Source organism: Vespa crabro, chromosome 1 (assembly GCF_910589235.1).
Source record: "Vespa crabro chromosome 1, iyVesCrab1.2, whole genome shotgun sequence".
Lineage (NCBI taxonomy): Eukaryota > Metazoa > Arthropoda > Insecta > Hymenoptera > Vespidae > Vespa > Vespa crabro.
Window position 1 is genome coordinate 15,908,908 of NC_060955.1, and position 19,567 is coordinate 15,928,474.

The 19,567-nt window shown below is 26.3% G+C and overlaps 2 protein-coding genes across 9 annotated transcripts; one reads left to right on the plus strand and one right to left on the minus strand.

Moving 5' to 3' along the window:
- Positions 1 to 378: 378 nt before the first annotated feature.
- On the minus strand, positions 379 to 17,171 carry LOC124431002 (WW domain-containing adapter protein with coiled-coil homolog). Of its 4 annotated transcripts, none has more exons than XM_046978356.1 (12): positions 16,941 to 17,171; positions 7,383 to 7,416; positions 5,824 to 6,064; positions 5,383 to 5,468; positions 5,123 to 5,203; positions 4,606 to 4,801; positions 3,906 to 4,292; positions 3,576 to 3,799; positions 3,345 to 3,486; positions 2,689 to 2,915; positions 2,444 to 2,571; positions 379 to 2,299 (listed from the first exon to the last, which is right to left on the minus strand). In XM_046978356.1, the coding sequence occupies exons 3-12, from the start codon at positions 5,987 to 5,989 to the stop codon at positions 2,221 to 2,223; spliced, it is 1,716 nt and encodes a 571-aa protein (XP_046834312.1). In that variant the 5' UTR covers positions 5,990 to 6,064; positions 7,383 to 7,416; positions 16,941 to 17,171; the 3' UTR covers positions 379 to 2,220. The 4 variants fall into 4 exon arrangements, with proteins under 4 accessions (XP_046834312.1, XP_046834303.1, XP_046834319.1 ...); XM_046978347.1 differs by lacking the exon at positions 16,941 to 17,171 and adding an exon at positions 7,665 to 8,029; XM_046978363.1 differs by lacking the exons at positions 7,383 to 7,416; positions 16,941 to 17,171 and adding an exon at positions 7,139 to 7,287.
- LOC124431049 (prefoldin subunit 6) lies at positions 7,461 to 19,457 on the plus strand. 5 transcript variants are annotated; one of them, XM_046978459.1, is made up of 4 exons: positions 7,461 to 7,586; positions 18,751 to 18,819; positions 18,929 to 19,124; positions 19,194 to 19,457. In XM_046978459.1, the coding sequence occupies exons 2-4, from the start codon at positions 18,756 to 18,758 to the stop codon at positions 19,321 to 19,323; spliced, it is 390 nt and encodes a 129-aa protein (XP_046834415.1). In that variant the 5' UTR covers positions 7,461 to 7,586; positions 18,751 to 18,755; the 3' UTR covers positions 19,324 to 19,457. The 5 variants fall into 5 exon arrangements, with proteins under 5 accessions (XP_046834415.1, XP_046834379.1, XP_046834397.1 ...); XM_046978423.1 differs by lacking the exon at positions 7,461 to 7,586 and adding an exon at positions 8,200 to 8,430; XM_046978441.1 differs by lacking the exon at positions 7,461 to 7,586 and adding an exon at positions 18,278 to 18,412.
- Positions 19,458 to 19,567: the final 110 nt, after the last annotated feature.

Below are 19,567 nucleotides of genomic sequence, written 5' to 3' on the forward strand. Positions count from 1 at the left end.
TAATTTCGCAAAATACATAAATAGAATATAAGAAATGAAGATAACGATAATCATAGTAACAAAGATAATAATAATGTTTGAACTATATGAAAGATGGGATCTTTTGTGGACCAGAAGCACAGAACAGGATTATATCAGTCTCAACTATCTCAATAGCTCATTCTTTTGTCCTTTATTTTTATCAAATAAAGGTGACATTGCCTTAATAAAATAATACTTGCGATGGTCAAGGACTATTGAGCTTGTGTTGAGAAACACCCTTTAGTAGGGTATAACTCTACATTAACATAATTACCATTACCATTCTTAATAATATCCTCTACTGTAATCCATAATAATTGTATCTCATACGATATTAGGATATATGAAAAAATTAACTGAAAACAGTAATGTTGTTTATTTTCCGTTGACAATTTTACTTTATTTCTAAATGTGTAGCGTTTCTAGAAGTCTATTCTCCGTAACGAGTATGAATCAAAGAATTTTGATATTGCGCACATATGCATAAATATGTAATTGTTTGAATAATGGTGGATTTTTCATTTTTTTTTTTTTTATATATGCGGTATCGGAACAGAGTAAGTTAAAAATGCGCACATATTGAAATGCTTTGGTTTACAAACTATGGAACGATTTAAAAGAATAATTTAAATTTAATTGCAACCACTGATGATATTTACATAAAGTATGTCAATTTAAGAATTATTTTTTTCTAATTTGTTTCTTTATTTCTATAAGTAACAGGCTCACTCATTGACAGTTCCTTAATGAAATATATAAAGTGAGAAATTTATATCGTGACTTATACAAATTCGTGTTCTCCACCATCCTGAATTTTTGTGTATATTATTTATTTTTATAAGTTTTTATTACATAGAAAAGCAGGAGCTTGATTAATATACATACAACAAACAAAGACTATTTTCCTTTGAATAGTTTCATTTACAAAACGGCCTCCATTTGTTACAAATACTCTAAAGAATACATAACAGGAAACTAAATTCTAACATTTTCTTTAAAGCATTATATTCGAGAACATTCGTTTAATAAATATTAAATGCAATTTGCAATAATTATGTTATTAATGATTACATTATTTACTATAAAAACTACTTTTATAAAGCATATGCATTTTTACGCAAAGACATAAGAAATGCTACTTAGTCCTTTTTGTTACATAGATGTACAATGACTATGTGAAATAAAAATTATCTAAAATTATAAGATACATCATCGATATGTTTAATTTGTTGGTTATTACAGTTTGCATTCTACACAAGTCTCTTTTTTATTACAAAAGATAAAAATAGATTCATACACAGATTGAAGACCACCAAAGTGACTGATGATATATTTTATCATAATGATTGTTTAAAATCTATCAATATAGCTATACAATGTTACATGTTTACATAATCATCAAATATAAATTATGGGATCACGTCATTATTAAGATACACACAATTAAATTCTAGTATTCTATAGTATTCATTGTTTTATGTTTAAACATATTTAACTTACTTCAAAGTCAGCAATGGCCATCAATTATGCATGATATAAAATGCTAATGTCATTAATATTTGTATTTCTACAGCAATAACATTCTCTGTAAAATACCAAATGACAGAAAAAGCATTGTAAATAAGTAAATTATTGCGTCCACAAATTTTTCTTGAATTTTACTTTCTTAATTCACCAGACAAACATGTGTGGGTAATTAGGTGAGTTAATGGTGATAAAGAACTGGATTAAAACTTGTGGCACGAATTTTATTCCGAGATTTACAACAAAAATGTTCCAACTAGTTAAAATGTCGCATAATCGTGGGATATGAGAAACATTGACACGTATTATAACATAGGTAATACAAGATGCTGTGGACAATTCAGATATACAATTTAGTAGTTTGCATTAAACCGATAGAGTTTATTCACTTTCTATTTACTCAGTGTTGCATCTGTGTGTTGGATAGGCCTCTTGTGCTTCCTAGAGAGGTGGATTCACTAATTAATTAATAAGACTCGTCAGCTGATAGAGAAACAGCTTGACCTCTCTAGGCAGCCCATATTCATTTGCTATTATATCACTTCTATCACGATATTATAATTTAGGTACAATTTTAATTATTCAATATTAATGAGAATATTAATAATTATGTTTTATTTTTTGCATGAATTAATTATAGGTTGTAATTATAATTATTTTATAAAGTTTCTTACACTAAGAATCATCAGACATGAAGGAATTTTGGGATTTTAGTTCCTCCAATGTTTGAATTTGTTGACGGAGGAATAATATCCTGAAATGTGTGAAAGATTGACTTAATTGTGTTCAGATATGAATATTTAAAAGAATTTTTATCGGAAAAAATGCAAAACAGATGAAGAAAAGAGAAGAAAAAAATGAAGATGATATTTTATAACAATATGTAAAAAATATTTACCTTTGTTCCTGTAGTGTTGCCTGAATTTCTGTCAGCCTCACTATCGATCGTGCTGTTTTCAATTCTGCAGATACTCTTGTGCACTGCAAACTGCCCATTGTATGTGCTTCCTCACTAAGTTTTTGTGCCTGAAAGAAAATAAGTGATTCTTATTATCTATACTTCTTATCAACTATAAAAATCGTGTAAGATTTACAAATGTCTATTACAATTATAGTATAAAAAAATCATTTCTCATAAATTACCTGTTTCTCAAGGATATCGGCTGGAAAGGCACGCACATGTTGTGTTAAATCTTCTCGATAATGATTAGCAAGTGATGGTGTTAAAGAAGGTGTTAAAGGAGGTTGTACTCTAGACAATGCTTGTAAACCTCCAGTATTACTCAAATTTCCAAGAGAACCTAACGTACTAAGACTTTGCAATGAGCTTAGACCTTGCACTCCAGAATTCGTTCCACCAGGACTGGTTACTGTAAATGATCAGTAATACAAATAGAGATAATTGTTCATTTATTAGAATATTAAAAGTAACACTGGCTGAATCCACAAAATGTCTTGAAATATAATAAAGTCCTGAATAAGCACGCGACTTTTTATTATATATTTAACTTTATTTTTAACTCTTTCCCATCGAAGTTCGGAATATTTTCAGCACAAGCGCATGGCTGTTTAGGAAGTGAACTCTAAGTAGCTTATCTTACTGATTGTACTGTATATACATTCTTATATGCTGTGTATATGAAATATAGACAAAGTATGAACCTCAAATTCTTAATCTATAAGATTAGGATTTCCAGGCAATAATTCATTTAGCGTATTTGTTGTGCAAGCAAAAATAATATCGATCAATAGAATACCCATGCTTACAACTATTATGACGGGTTAATTTTGAAACTTACATTTTCGAGCATCGATACAATCCTGAGTTTCTGAATGGGTTGGAGTAGGTGGTCCCTCACTGGTAGTATTGCCACTAGTATCAACTTTTAATGGGACCATTACATCATTGCCACTGTTATTTCGGTCTCCACTAGCTGATTGCTAAAAATGTACAAATGAACATATGACGTTTCATTATTCTTAATCGTAGATAAAAGTGATTTAACATATTACTTAAAATAAGAACTTACTTGTCTAGATAGCAAGATAGCTGTTTGAATTGTCTGTAACGCTTTCTGCGGTGTAATGTCAGGTTGTTCTTTGCTGCCTGTAATTTGAGAAAGAAGTCTTGGTAAACTTGCTAATGAAACTGGCGGTCCTGGAGCATTACTATTCCCTTGTTGTTGGGTTGGTGAACTTAATTTTCCAGGTGTTTGTGGTGTCGATGGTGGATGTGATGTTAATCGAGGTAATGCTAACAAGAGAAAAAACGAAATAATAAAAAGAATGGAAACCAAATCGTATCTATAAATTACACTATTATATTTGATAATTTCTATTTACACTTAATAAAAACATACCAGTGGCCAATAGAACAGGACCTTGCGGCAGTGGATCGTGAGCACAGGATGTTAAAGGTTCAGAAGTTGGTGTAGAATCACCAGGTGAAATATCCATATCTTGAGCTTGACGTTCTGCTCCTGTTTCTTCCCTGCAAGAATCTCTTTCCCTTTCTCGTTCTCTCTCCCTTTCCCTTTCTCTCTCTCGTTCTCTTTCTCTCTCTCTTTCTCGTTCTCTCTCTCGTTCCTTTTCTCTCTCTCTATCGCGTGTAGAAACTTCTTCTCTATTGCTACCGCCACTTCCACTACATGAACTCCAATATTCCCGCTTGTCAGATTGCCGGGATGATTTACCATCTCGCAAGCTGCTACTGCTATTTGATCGCGAGTTGGAATGTTTATCATGACCTATAAAATAAAAGTTGTATCTATTTAATCGATGCAGACATTATTTGTAAGCAATTTAATTTATAGTACTACTATTCATTTATGAACGACAAACTAAAACAATTTTTGCGATGTAAGTTTAATTTTATTTAGTATATGAAATATCAAAGAGGAATCATATTATTATGTATAAAATTATAATCTTTAAAATCTATTACAATATTTAACATTTTTAAAAATAGATTACTTATGATTTTTTATATTATAACTTTTTCTTATACAAAAGTAGTTTCTTGAAAATAGAAATTAAATAGCAAATGAAAAACAGACTCACTTGACCTAGAGGAGTAATCATTGGATTGGCGTTGACGATTATCTGTACGAATAGTCCATTCACGTGGTTTTTCCCACTGAGAAACTTCTGTTTTGCAATTATAATAATACTTCTTTCCTGAAGAACTCATATGCTCTGACCAATCACCAAACCTGGCTGTTCGTTCCATCGCACCTCGTTCATCACCACGTTTATCCTAAACAGACTGTTCTAAAATGTCCGGAAACAATTGAATCTACTACAAATATATGTATGAATACCAAAATTTTAACGAAATTATTTTTGTCCATGTAATCTTGAACCTGTTCACCTATTATTTATTTTGAACTCTTATGAAACTTTCTCGATCTAACTGACATATCATTATTAAATTATTTATTGTAACTTCTATTATAAATGCATTATGCAAGAAAAATATAACTGCAAAAATATGTGATATATAATAATATAAAATAGATTTTATAGCTACTACACACAAATATCTTTGTATCAAATAAAATTATCATTGGTTACTGACCTGACAAGAATTGTGAGCTGGTTTTCTCTGAGATGAAGAATCTCGTGATGAATTTGATGATAATTTTATGGGATGTAAGATCTATAACAAATATATATAATCAATTTTTATAGATTTACATTTTTCAATTTTATTGATTAACAACAATGCTGTGATATAATACAAATCATTTAATAGAAAAGACGCATAATGAGAATATTATAAATTAGAGATTATTATAAAAATAGAATATATATTAAATATCTAAACTGATCTCTTACCTCTCCACTACTCCTATCGTGGTTGGTCCTGTGTTCTGAATCCCTGCTCTCATGGCTTCTCTTGTCTTTTGGTGATCGTGCACAATCTACACATATGCAAGCAAGCATTTTACAGCTGAAAATGTTAAGACACAACCCTGTTTTTATACTGAAGAAAGAAGTAGTATGATTGAATGTTGTGAAATAAAAGAGTCTACAACGATGATAATCTTCTATTCTATTTTTTCTTTTTAAAAAAGATCTCTATTCTTGAAGTTAATACATATTAATATAAATTGTTGTTACATAAATATGTTTATCAAATTATGTTACATCATATAAATCTTTATCTAAAAATATTATTTTGCATTATTATTTCTGTAATTAATATTTTATAAATAGAGTAAAAATTTCTTAAGCACAAAATAATATATATAATAAATTTTAAAGAAATATGTTTACCGGAATACTTGTCCCTAGAGGAGGATAATTTATAGTCTCTATTTTCTCTCTCCTTCTTATACAGGGGCTTGGAGGTATAACTCCTGGGGCTGTCTCTGTCTGCTCCCATTCCCAATCCCAAGCCTCCTGCTGGACTGTAAGAATTGCCATTTGGGGAATCACGCATACGCCCTTCGTAGCGACTATCCGACGACGTCGTCGATGAAGAATAGCCACCCTTAGAACTGCTGTACTTTGCGTTCTATAAATAAATGTTAACGGCAATTATGTATACATTACAAATTACCAATTATATTATGAGTGCTATAATTTTTTATGATAATAGCAACAAAAAGACAAAATAGTCAAATTATATCCGAAGATTAAACTAAAACTTTGATATATAAGCTTTTTATTGATAAAGCATTATGTCAGAATTTGTAATTAAAGAAATGTTTTGCAAATATAAATTAGTAAAGATCATAAGCATAAAGCATAATAATAATATTTAAATATCACAATATCTTTTCTAAATAAAAAGTTCAAAAATATTACAAGTATTGATTTTTCTAAAAGAAAGGTTATGTTTACAAGTTATTGTAGAATCTTTTGCCTTGCATTACTTACTTCATAAAAACAGAGAAAATTGATCATTAGATAAAAATGAACTTCTAATGAGTACAAAATACTTTTATAATAACTGATTAATCAAATTTTATATGAATAAAACTCATTCTCTAAAATAATATAAAAACAAGAAACAGAAAAAGAAAAAGAAAATAGAAATAAAATAACAGTTTAAGAAAATCTGATTTGCTGAAAAGGAAATAAAGCTTCCACAAAAAGATTAATGTAAATTGTTTATATTTCTCATAAAATTTATTTTTGTAGAACGAGCTATATCATTGATCTATGCAAATAATATTTCATTAAATCAAATATTACAAATATTTAAAAGGAAAGTAAAAATAGAAAATAGACAAATATTAAAGAGTCAAAGATGATTAAAAAAACATGGTGACAATGATTTCGCGATAAATAACGTTCTGGAATCGTAATTTAAATACTATATAAACAAGTTATAATCGAAAAAAAGAATCAATAATGAAGAATCGTGTACGACACTTTAACCATAAAATTAAAACAAGCGTTTATAGAATATCCATAAAGTATATTCCAAGAAATGTTTATTGAATGACGCGATGCAGAAAACATGTTACGTTACGATTCGATAGAAAGATTTTCTGCTTTCCTACATTCTTTTTCACAAAATAAATATAAATCATTCCGAATTATCGACAGGATAAAAAAAAGAAAATTCGAATAAGATTCTTACAAATGTTAAACTAGCACAAATGAGACGATTGAAGGAGGGAAAAATAAAACGAGTACGTCTTATGTGACACAGTACGCGCAACAATAATCGTATAAAATCGGACTCTCACAGGAACGGAGGACAAATAATTGCGGTAAATTGATGCGTGTCAGTCGTGTCATCGAAAAAATACCTCCTTTCGTACCCCTCTCCTCTCAAAGAGAGAGAGAAAGAAAGAAAGAGAAAAATAGAGACGAATATTTACCTGGTAGGGATGGGCCTGGTGCTTTTCGAAGTACCTGAAACGATAGATAATAGTTGGTGAATAAAGGCGCGAAATAGCGTCATTTCCACGACAGAATCAAAGATCTTCCATCGGGGAAATGCATCAGTGAGAATAGTGGTGTGTATCACGGAGAGAGCGGTATAGAGTGGTTCGGACGGACGGACGTCGGAGATGAGAGGTGAGGTGAGTAGTAAGAGCGAGAAAGAGAGAGAGAGGTTGGTTGTGTGTCAGGATCGAGTATTTGACGCGGTGGTGCCCTACCCATCGCTGATCCTTTGTGGTTTCCTCGCATGCATTACCATCAATGCCGGTGTCTGTGGGAAATTCGCGGCCTCGGATGTTCCCTTTTCGGTCGGTCAGTGTCATAAAAACAACATTAACGCTTATTTAACAGTCAACTTTCTTCCTACCCGGACGCCATGTCACATACGTGATCGGCCGCTAGCGGTAATCACGACCAAAAGGCTGGAGTGACGTCCGTGCTCGATGCGCGCGCGCATTTATACTCCCTCTTTGAGTTGTAATACTCAATACCGTAACTAGTTGTCGATAGTTCTTTCATGAAGATTTAAATAGCGCTTTGTTGAATTACGAAAATGTAAAAAATATGTAGTTACTTTTCATATATCATGCAGTGGTTATTAAATACAAAATTTATATACTCGATATGTAATATGAAACTAAAGTTGAAGGATGGTTTATGAAAATTTCATGAACTTGGATCTTAAATATATATCGCCATTACTGGAAATTGGTTACGATCACGCCGGCGTTATATTATCCTATTTAACTTCGTAAAGCATCGCGTTTTTTGAAGCAACTTACGCTTAGGAAATCTATCGTTCGGTTGCCCGTTGCTCAATTGAATAGACTATGGTACAGAAAAGTGAATGGGATAAATCATTAAAAGAAAACGCGGTATCGTAAGTGCGGGCAAAGAACGAGATGGAGATGACGGAACTTGAGGAACGTATGAACCATTATTACTGTTATTTCTACCATCGCATTACAACGCTGCTACCACTAGGTATTATCAGTATGAATGTACAATTTGTTATTCTTTCATCGAAATTGCATACGTATATAGAAATTTGTTCTTTTATACATGTTTGATCAAAGAAAAATTTTTGATATGACGTAACTGTTACACATACAAATTTTCTTCTATTATTTTGATAAGGAACTTTTAACGCGTTAAGAATTTCATATCTCGATGTATTCTTTCGATATGACAAAATGGAGATTTTACAATTGTGGAAGACATCGTTGATTATAGTTTGCAAAGAATTAAATTTAATTTTGATTATATAGTGCATACATACGTGTACATGTACACGTACATTGTTTATTTTTGTTATGATTTTATTTTTACCATTATTTTGGTGATTCTTTTAATTTTTAGGAAATAGCACAGCTTATGTAAAATATAAATATTACCAGATCTTTAGTTTTTTCTCAAATTATTACAGATTGATACTATATAATTTATTTTTTTTTTTATTTTGATTATAATATTATGTTTCCAAAGTACAGTTTTAATGTCTTTAATTTAAATAATACATTTACAAAAGTATTATTTCATGACAATAAAAAGACATATTTTATTGATATATAAAAATTACAATAGAAAATTATTAGAGTGAGGACACATGATAATAAATATATTTATAAATTATTGAAAGATATTCATGTGTGTATATATGTGAAGCAAATGATATTTCAGGAAAAATCATATTAAAGAAAAGATAAACAAAATTAGAAAAAAGATAAATAGAAAAGAGATCCAAATTTGTACCATGTGTAAAGTTGATTGTAAAGTTGAAACGGAGATGATCGATTTTTATAAAAATAATGAGGATTGTATTTTTTCAATAAAAAAGAAAAACAAATACATGTAGAATACTTAGAATACTACAGAATACTATTAAAAAAAATACAAGACACTAAATAACTCAAAATATAAATAGAGATGATAGTATAAATAATTTTTTTGAATTACAACATGAGCATAATTATTCCACTGACAAAAAAAAATTAAAAATATTAAAAAGTATAAAAATCCAAAATAGAAATGGGATTCTAATAAAAACATTATATTTTAATTTTGAAATTAACAGAAAGACAGCTTAACATTTTACATTTATCAATAGCTTTAAAACTTATTAGTTAAGGTTTTAAAGATTCTACTGATCTTTAAATATTTTAAAGAATATAGAGAAAAAAATTTAATATCTTTATACAATATTTCTTTTAATGAGAAGATACAAATATAACAATATTAATTGTTTTAGTGCTGACAAACGCCATCACGTTCCTCTGCTATTTTATCAAAAATGCAAAGACTATTTAGATTTAGATACTACTCTAAATAAAAATTAAATAAAAATGATGTGAAAAATATTTACATTAAGGAAGATACAAATGTATTAAATAAACAAAATAGATTAGGAAACTCACAAAGTTCTCTAACATCTTTGATCAATCATGATAATATTTTTAATATTTGTAATTTTTGTGAACAAAATCTATATCTTGGCCTGATTAAAAATTGTTTAATGTATTTTTGTTGATCAATTTTTCAATATTATGAAATCAATTAAAAAAGTTCAGATATGTATTTTATCAATAGTATTTAAAATATTTTATATTTTATACAGCATAATGTGCACAAGTTTTTTATTACAACAGAAAAGCAAGAAATCTGCAAAAACAAATTTTTTATTGTCTCACTATGGGTTAATTTTTCATCTGCCATAACATGCTTTTTGGTATAAATATGAAGTAAGAAGACAATGATTTGATGTACGTATATAGTATGTAATTCATAGCAGATAGTTCCAAAATGAAATTATTGAGAACTACTATTCTGGGAAAAAAAAAAAAAAAAAAAAAAAAAAAAAAAAAAAAAAAAAAAAAAAAAAAAACTATATTTCTATTAGATTTTTCCAAAGCAAATATGAGAAGATTCATTGACTTTATATTATTTGTTTTATATTACTTATATATTGTGTGTTATATTCATATATGTAATTGATTGAAATGCATTTAAATATAAGTATTTTTTGTATAACATCAAATTTAATCATTGTAAATTTATAGCCGATAATAATACTTAAAATATAATATCTTCGTTTTACTATTGCAGAATAAGGTAATGTAATACTAATTTATAATAAAGCCATAAACTATTTTAAAATATTCCAAAGAAATAGATTATTACATTTCATTTCATCACCTTATGGAACATTGGTAGTTCGTGACTTAAGCTATTTTTTCATATGAGAGTGTAGCTTATTATTATTATTATTATTATTATTATTATTATTATTATTATCTTTTTACGTAACTAGAACTATTAGATTTATTTGTTCAAGTTACATAATAATTAAATAATGAAAATACATGTGTGTCTCTGTGTGCGTGTGTGGAGATTGGTAAATTACATTTTTTTGGATATAGAATAGGAATGGTAAGTTTCAATTCTTTTTTCCTGAAAAAAAAAAAAAAAAAAAAAAAAAAAAAAAAAAAAAAAAAAAAAAAAAAAAACATTCAATAAAATGAAAAAGAATATATATGTGTTTACAATATGCTATTTTCATAATAAGCTATTTGATAATATAAATAGAAATTATTCTTATATTATGTCAGAAGGTATAATGTTTGTACAGAACAATCTTATCTAATAAGAAATTACACGTTTAAGATCAGACATTGATATTTGATATTGAAGTAGTGTTAAAAAATTGTATATATTTAATTAATTAATATTAATAACTTAAATTTATATTAACGCGTGTTGACTGCCATGTCATCCGATTTGGGTGACGGTTATATTGTCTGATCGCTAATAATCTTAAGTAGGTATTTTGAAGGATAGTCAACAGGATCTAATAAGACTAATAAAATATTATTGACTATAAATAGTTCAATTTAAAAAATTATTTTGAACGTACAGTTGTGAAACATGGCAAATATAATTGAAGTTGATTAGGTCAGGCAATAAATTATTTTCCTTTGCATGTTTGTTTTGCTTTTTACCAGTCCATGGACTAATAGTATTCAGTAGTTCCTTGAATGAGCCAGCTATTCTAGAAAGAAAAAGTGAGTTTTTCTGTTCACTAAATTCTTTTACTAAATTCGCCATTCTTAATTACATTCTTGTCGGTACTATCAATTTCAATTTCTTCTTTAATAAACAATTCTTGTAAAATTTGTTTATGTTAAATATTCACATCTTAACATAATTGGCTATCACTATTATGTCTGTTATCAACATCCAAATCAGAATCTAATGATGTAATATTATGTAATATATCTTTTCTTGAAAAACTCAATTTTGTATCATTTTCATAAGTTTTCGTAAACATTGTAACAAGTTTTTTCTTTACTGCAGTTTGATTCACTAACAATTCTGAACTTTTCTTATTTTCGACATTATAACAATTAGGCAAACTAATTAAAAAAATTATAGCATTTAATACACTTTGTATACTTGGGACAATTCATTGACTAAATGTAGACTGATTTTTGCATCTTTATTGTGTTTGAATATAATTTTGTACTATTTCGATTGTTTGTTTTGTTCATAACAGGTGCGGTCTATCGGAATTTTCCAAAAATTTCTTGTAACAATCAATGTGTTAAACAAATTAAAACAAATATTTATATACATATGTTAAATGTTTTTTGTATTTTTTGTACTATATTTATTGAATCATAACATTCACGTAAATGTGGATGCATTTGTAGACTGCTATACAGTGTAATCAGCTATAACAATTTGTTCTAAGTCTTTATTATTATTAAAATTTAACCGTTCGACTATTTCAGAGCAAAATTTAAGTGTCCGGTCGGCAAAATTATGTGTATTTTAAAAGTCGTACTTTTTCTAAGAAAATTAATGTATTTCTCGTAAAAGACATTATTTTTAAACAATTAAGTTTATATTGTTTTTATTTACATGAATGTTGAAAAACATATTGATGTGTCGCCGGACGGTTAAGTGTTACAAAGATCTTGTTTATTTTTATATTTGAGTATTTTATTCACTGATGATTTTCAAATTATACATCTTTTAGATTATTTTTTTACTTCTACTTCTATTCTTTAATTCAATAGTGATTTATTAGCCTTTCCAAAATAAGAATTTGTTTTTGTTGAGACAGATTTCATTCTTCTACATAATCAAATTTTACATCTATATTATTCAATGTTTCCTGATCATCATATTCATTTTACTTCACTTTTATCTTGTCTTTGGAGTTAAATTGAAAATTTATTTTTATACTTTTTTACTTGAAGACTCTAGTTTTAAATTATAGATTTTCTTGTTACTTTCATCTCTTTCACATATTTCATTCTCTAGAGAAATGCTTTTTTCCTATCAGTTAGTTAATCATTTACAATGTTATTTTTCTTTAATTCTAAAAATCTGCTATCATTATATTTTATCAGAAACATTCAAACTGATATTATTGTAAAATTTTTTTATATTTTTAAGTATTATGTAGTGTCCTGAAAAGAAAGAAAATAACCATTATTAATATGTTTTATTTAAATCAAAATGCAGAAAAACGCAATAAATAATGTTATAGATCATAACTATATCTTTACACAAATATAAAATTATTAATAGTATTATTTTGTATTATACATATGTATGAAATAATGGCTTTTTATGACTTGTTTTTATTTCAATTATATTTTTATTGAGGAATATTCATTTATATCCTATTATAAAATTAAATATGATTATGAAATTGATTACCTTTCTTATATTCCATTAACTTGAAATGATTTTTATATCTTGTTTGTTCTCTTTATATATATGCTTTTATTACTACAAAATTATATAAGTACTTCACAAATTCTTGTGTTAAAATTATATTATAAAGAAAATTCTGCAACATTTGATTGAAATTTTGACACTTTAAGTAATATGCCATTCAGTTAATGCAAAAAATTAGGTAGTGGTCCAAAGGAAGTAACTGTAGTAGCAATAATTTAATTTTTTCATTATCATGCTATTATTTATTTTTCTGTATAGATGGTATATAAATAAGTAATACACATACATAAGGTTTGATTACGGATGTAAGGGAATATTTTTAATAATTTTTTTGTAACATTCAACTCTCATTAGGATATAAAATTATTTACGGGATAACAAAATCTGTAAAAAGTTCTTATGTTATTATTGAATTTAAGATATTATGGCAACATTGATACAAATTGTTATATATATATAAAAGTATCTAAAAAGTGTTCCATAGAATGTCTGCAAAAAATATCAATTAAATATCATTTATATGATAAATTAATCGTAAAGAAAATATTTCCTTATGATTATCTAAAATAAAAATATATATAAAAAATGAGTTTAGTACAAGTTTAATTCTGATTTTCCTTTTCTTGATGCTTTTAATTCCATATATATGTATATTACTAGTAAGTCTGACAAAATTAAGATAATTATTTTTAAAAATGTCATTAAGACAAATCATTAAGAAAAATGTCTATCATAATTCTATAAAATATATTTTGTTTAATAAGAAATTTATTTATATACAAATTTTTTAACTTCATCATTTTTATATTCTTTTCTATGAAAATATATGATAAATGTATAAGAATAAAACTAAAGTAACATTAATAGATTTTTTGAACTTGCTGTCCATAAAATCTTATATAACATTTAATAATACTGATGTTTATAAAAAAATAATATTTACTCGTTTATCTAATCTTTCCTGAATTAAACAAATTGTTAAAAGTGTTTAGAAAAATGTAAATGATATGCTTATATAATTATGTTATTTCATGTAATTTTATTTATTTGTATGCTCTTCATTACTTCACTATCACTACTATTTTTTTTCCAGACATCTCGGTATTCCTGTTACCTGTATTACTTGAAATTACATTTCGTTTTTTTAGTATTTTATCAAAAGGAAAGAAATTGATGTAATATCAAATTGAGAAATTTATAAAACTTTGAAACTAGTACTATATCGTTATTTAGTCATGTGGTTTATGACAGGCAGTCAACATATAATATTTTACTAATCATCAATGAACATGTTTAATAAAACATTATTACGGATAATTCTTGATGATTCTAAAAGCAATAACTGAGGCAAATTCTTATGTAGCTTTTATAGTTGCAGATAATAAATGAAAACAAAAATAGACGTATCTCTGGTGAGCGACTTTATAAATATTTTGGTCTCATAAGGATCACATTCAAAATATGCTCGAAATTCTAAGTGTTAAAAGATATAAAGACATAAATAAGAAATACGCATAAAACTATTTTATATATATACACACGCATAAACACATACAATCATAATGCATTACTATCACTTTTAGAACCAGTTCTCAGAGAATTAATACTGGTAATTAGCAATGAAATGAATATATAGACTTCTTTCATATAAAAAATATAATTCATGTATATTACGTCATAAGCTCTTTTAAAGAAGAGACGGATTACTATTCTTGTATATAACTATACATTTTCGTAAATTCAAAAAGCCATGGAAATAAATCTGTTGTTAAAGATTATTTATATTTCTTGACAATATTTTTCCTTTGTTAACCACAGTATTCTTTGTATATGTATATTCGTTACAATGTAAGTGTAAATTAATTAACAATATAAAATATTCCATATAACTTAAAAATATTTATTTGGAACATATTTGCAAGCAATATAGTTTAATATAATACTAATAAATCAATAAGTTTATATTAAGTAATTTATATTAAATAATTTAAGGAAGGTTTTCAATCTGGAAATTCAAAAAATTATGAAACTGAGAGTATATAGAGGATATGTAGGTATGTATTACACAATTTTTTTTTGCTTAAATTCACACCAAAAGAGTACAATTGTCATCTGAAAACACAGCTATTTTTTGATTTTATTTTGTAGCTAGCAAATTGTAAAAGATAGAAAAGAAAATTTTTAAATACAAGTTACTTATTTTAATTAGAACTATCATTTGATAAAAAATTTATTAATTATTTATATAATTAGAAAAAAGTTATAAACAAAATATTAATAATTTTTTCTAAAATTCATTTTTTTACGTAAAATATTAGTCTATAGTTTAACTATGGAACAGCATAATACTTTTTCAAAATACAGATACAAGTTTTGTTGTATTAATGAATTGTTCCTTGACAATCAAAAATTGTCATTGTATTGTATATTTGCTCCATGACAAGTAGTATTTTTTTAGCACTTAGAAAAGTAAGATATTTTATATTATATACTTTTGTCTCTTACTACATAATAAGTTAATATATTAAATGGAAATAAAAGAAAAGGAAAGAACTGTCAGATATAATCTATCTTTATTAGAACTTTTCTTATAAAGTAAAAAATAGTAAAGTAAGAAATAATGTAAAAGTTTAATAAACAATTCAAGTATTTACATAACTTTAAAAACACATATGTAATGTGAATATTATGAATTGTTCTTCATGGTTATAAAACTTCTCAAAAAAATGTTTAAAATATAGAAATTTGTTACATCATGCTCATCGTATGATAACATGATTTACATATATGGAACAATGAGGTGGATGTATAAAATCTTATTGTGAAAAAGTTAAATGTATTCGATTTTCAAACTTATTTGGCTTTTCATTAATTTCTGTACTTTCATACTATGCATAAGCAAATACATGATAATACTTTGGCAATGAAAGTTGATTATAAATAAGAGACTATAATTAAATAATATTATTTCATGCATATAGATTAAAACAGCAATTAAACAATATCAAATGATTAAAAAATTGTATACTCAACTAATTTTCAAATGCATTCTTTTTATTCTTGATTTTTATGTTATTTTGAGCCATAGAATCTCCCTGACTTGACTTGTATCATGTATAATGGATTATCCTGTATAAATTATTACTTTTTAAATATATATTTCATGCTATTACATAATAATGTTAAAAGAACATTGATTGTCATGTAGTATACATATAATAAAATAGAATTCAGAAGTTTTTCAATAATTGAGGAATACAATTCATTAAAGTTTGTATTTGTATTTGTATTTAAAATACAATTTGTTTGCATATGTATTTAAAAAAAGTATTATGCTGTTTCATAGTTATTTAAACTATCAATAAAGATTTCATGTGAAAAAAATAAATTTTAATTGTATAACCAATGGATACATTTTTTACTAAATGATTAAAAAAAGTAACTTGTGCCTAAAATCTTTCTTTTCTATCTGTTACAGTTTGCTAGTTATAAAATACAATCGAAAAATAATCAAATTTTTAGATATCTATTTAATCCCCTTGGAGTGAGAATCTTGAAGTCAATTAAGAAAAAATACAAAAACTATAGAAATAATAACAAATGATGAATGCATATTACGATTCACTCAAAAAATCTGCACGATTTTATATTATAAAGGTTCTTAAAACAAACAGAATTTACAAATAAACACGAAATGTTTAAACAAACAGGTAATACGTTGTGAGAGACGTATAATAAGAAATGATTACCTTTCTTCTGGATGCTCATCATCATGTTATTGGTTATATTTATAGGAGTTTCCATGGCAGCGACGTTTATATCAAAGAATCACTTCGATTTAGTTGTTCATATTACATAAAATCGTTTTCTACAAATGTGACACATCTTATATTAAAAAAGATAATTCAAAACAATCTAATGCAGTAATATCTTCTCACACACTACACTCTCTGGAACAACCATATTAATACTGCCATTTACCATAGCGACTTTTAAGAAAGCATTGTTCGCATTTTCCTGTAGCGTCATCTAGAATATTTTAATTCTCTTATGGACAAATTATTTAATGACATCCGCGATAGCGGATTGGTTCATTTGATGCAGCAATAGAAACATTGTAATATTTACTACCGTCACTATTTTTTTTTAATTATCCTTAAATTTTCTTTTCTTTGTTATTTTTTTGTTTTTATTCATTAATAAATTCCTTTGACTTTGATGTAGAAATGTCAACAATAAAGATAAAAAGATATTTTGTCTTGTATATTTAGCCATAGCAGCAAGATTAATTGGTACGTGCAGATTCCACATTCTTTCATATAAATTCTTTTTTGTAGCCGCATATAATGTGTATTTAAGTACAAACGTAATATTCATATATGATCGTATTCTCACTTGTACTTATTTGAAGAAATGCATTATATGTTAAATAATGCTGCCGAAGTAAATGCTAATGCATGTTTGTGTGGGATACAAAATAAATACGTAGTTCATATTAAAATAACTAATACTATTTCAAATATTTCTACATAACGCATTTATTTTAATGTCGTTCTGTTGCTTATCTTTTCTTTAGAAATTTTATGATTTTTGAAATGTTCGCTATTTTTCAACAAGAAGTTAAATTGGACAGAAATTACTTGTTGATCTTTTGTAACATGTAATTTCATTTTTGGTATAAATTTTAAGTCAATCTACGGAATTATGTAGAATTTTAGACTATAAAATTGATGTACATTGATACGTATACGTACGAGTTTATATAAATGTGTATGAATTTACATGCGCAAAAATATATTAATTCTATTATAAATAAATTCTAGTAAAAAATCTTTCTAAAAGTCTACATAAGATTATCTTTAAGTCTATATAAAATTTAATTTTAAAAAATGTTCAAGATAGCTTTCCTTTCGTATGAGAATTATTTAATGTAGACACGATTTTTTTCAAAAAAGTAATATTTCTTCAAAGATCGGCAATGGCTACTTTTTATCTTTTAAATATATTTGTGATCATCAAAATAAAAAAAGAATTATGATTAAGAAAAATTATAGGAGATATTATGTAAACTCATGCGTTAGGTGGTTAACCTGTTTAAGCTTAGTACACATGTTTGTATATGTGGGTGTTGAGTGAAGGTGGCGCTTTCGTAGTGCAAAACGATAGAATTCTTATTTAAGAAAAGGTATAGCGTATAATTTACACAGTTTTACTAATTTTGGTAAGATCATTCTACTTTAAGTAACATGCATATATTTTGTAAATATCATATTAATGAATGAAGTCTCAAAACAGTGTCAGTTTAATTTTTATTGTCATTAATACATTTTTTAAATATATTGTATAAATGTCTTTATGCGTAATAACGTTTACATTTTAATATATTGCAGAAGCTCATATTGACTTGTAAAATTATTATTGCAAAAATGATGATTTTAATTGCAATTGTATATTGTTATTATTATAATATTGAAGTTAAAAAATCAATGTTATAATAGTGATTATTAATGTAATCATATTCTTAACATATTTAATATTCATTTACTAAAATATTTTCAGTGAAAATGGTAGAAGAAATTCAGAAGAAACTTCAAACTGAAATAGATAAATTTAATCAAGTTCAAAAAGGTAAGAAAAATAAGTAATTTTCTTATATATTTTTAAGATGAGTGTAATCAAAGTAATATCTAAACAATTATTTCATGAATTTATCATAAATAGATTTTCTTTCTACCAGATTATAACAAAGCACTTCGTACAAGACAAATACTAGATGGGCAGTTGAATGAAAACATTGCCGTTAAAAAGGAATTAGATCTTTTGAAGTCTGAAGATGAAGTTTTCAAATTAATCGGACCATGTCTTATAAAACAACATTTAGAGGAAGCTAAACAAAATGTTGCTAAACGTATGGACTACATATCATCTGAATTGTAAGTCAATGATAGAATAAAGTTTATTTATAATAAGAATATTTAACATAAAGTAAATTACTTTTCTAGGAAGCGTACAGAAGAATTAATAACTACTTTGGATAAAAAGCAGGATGTTCACAGAGAAACTCTTGAAAAATTGCAGCAAATGTTCCAGCAAGCTCAAGTTAAAGCATCGCTTGCTGGAACAAAAACATAATATAATATTTGCTTTTAGCTTGACAATACAATGATTGGTTTATAAAATATTAAGATTAAAAACCATTTACTTATGTATGATTAAGCAGATTGTTATTTAAATCTCAAAATTAATAATAAATGTTTTTAAAATAATGTATGATAATATTTCTGTTTACATTTTACTGTACGTAACATCAAGTGCAAATCAATAATATAATTATTCAGAGTATAAGATTATCTTGTATTATTTTTCTTCAATCAAA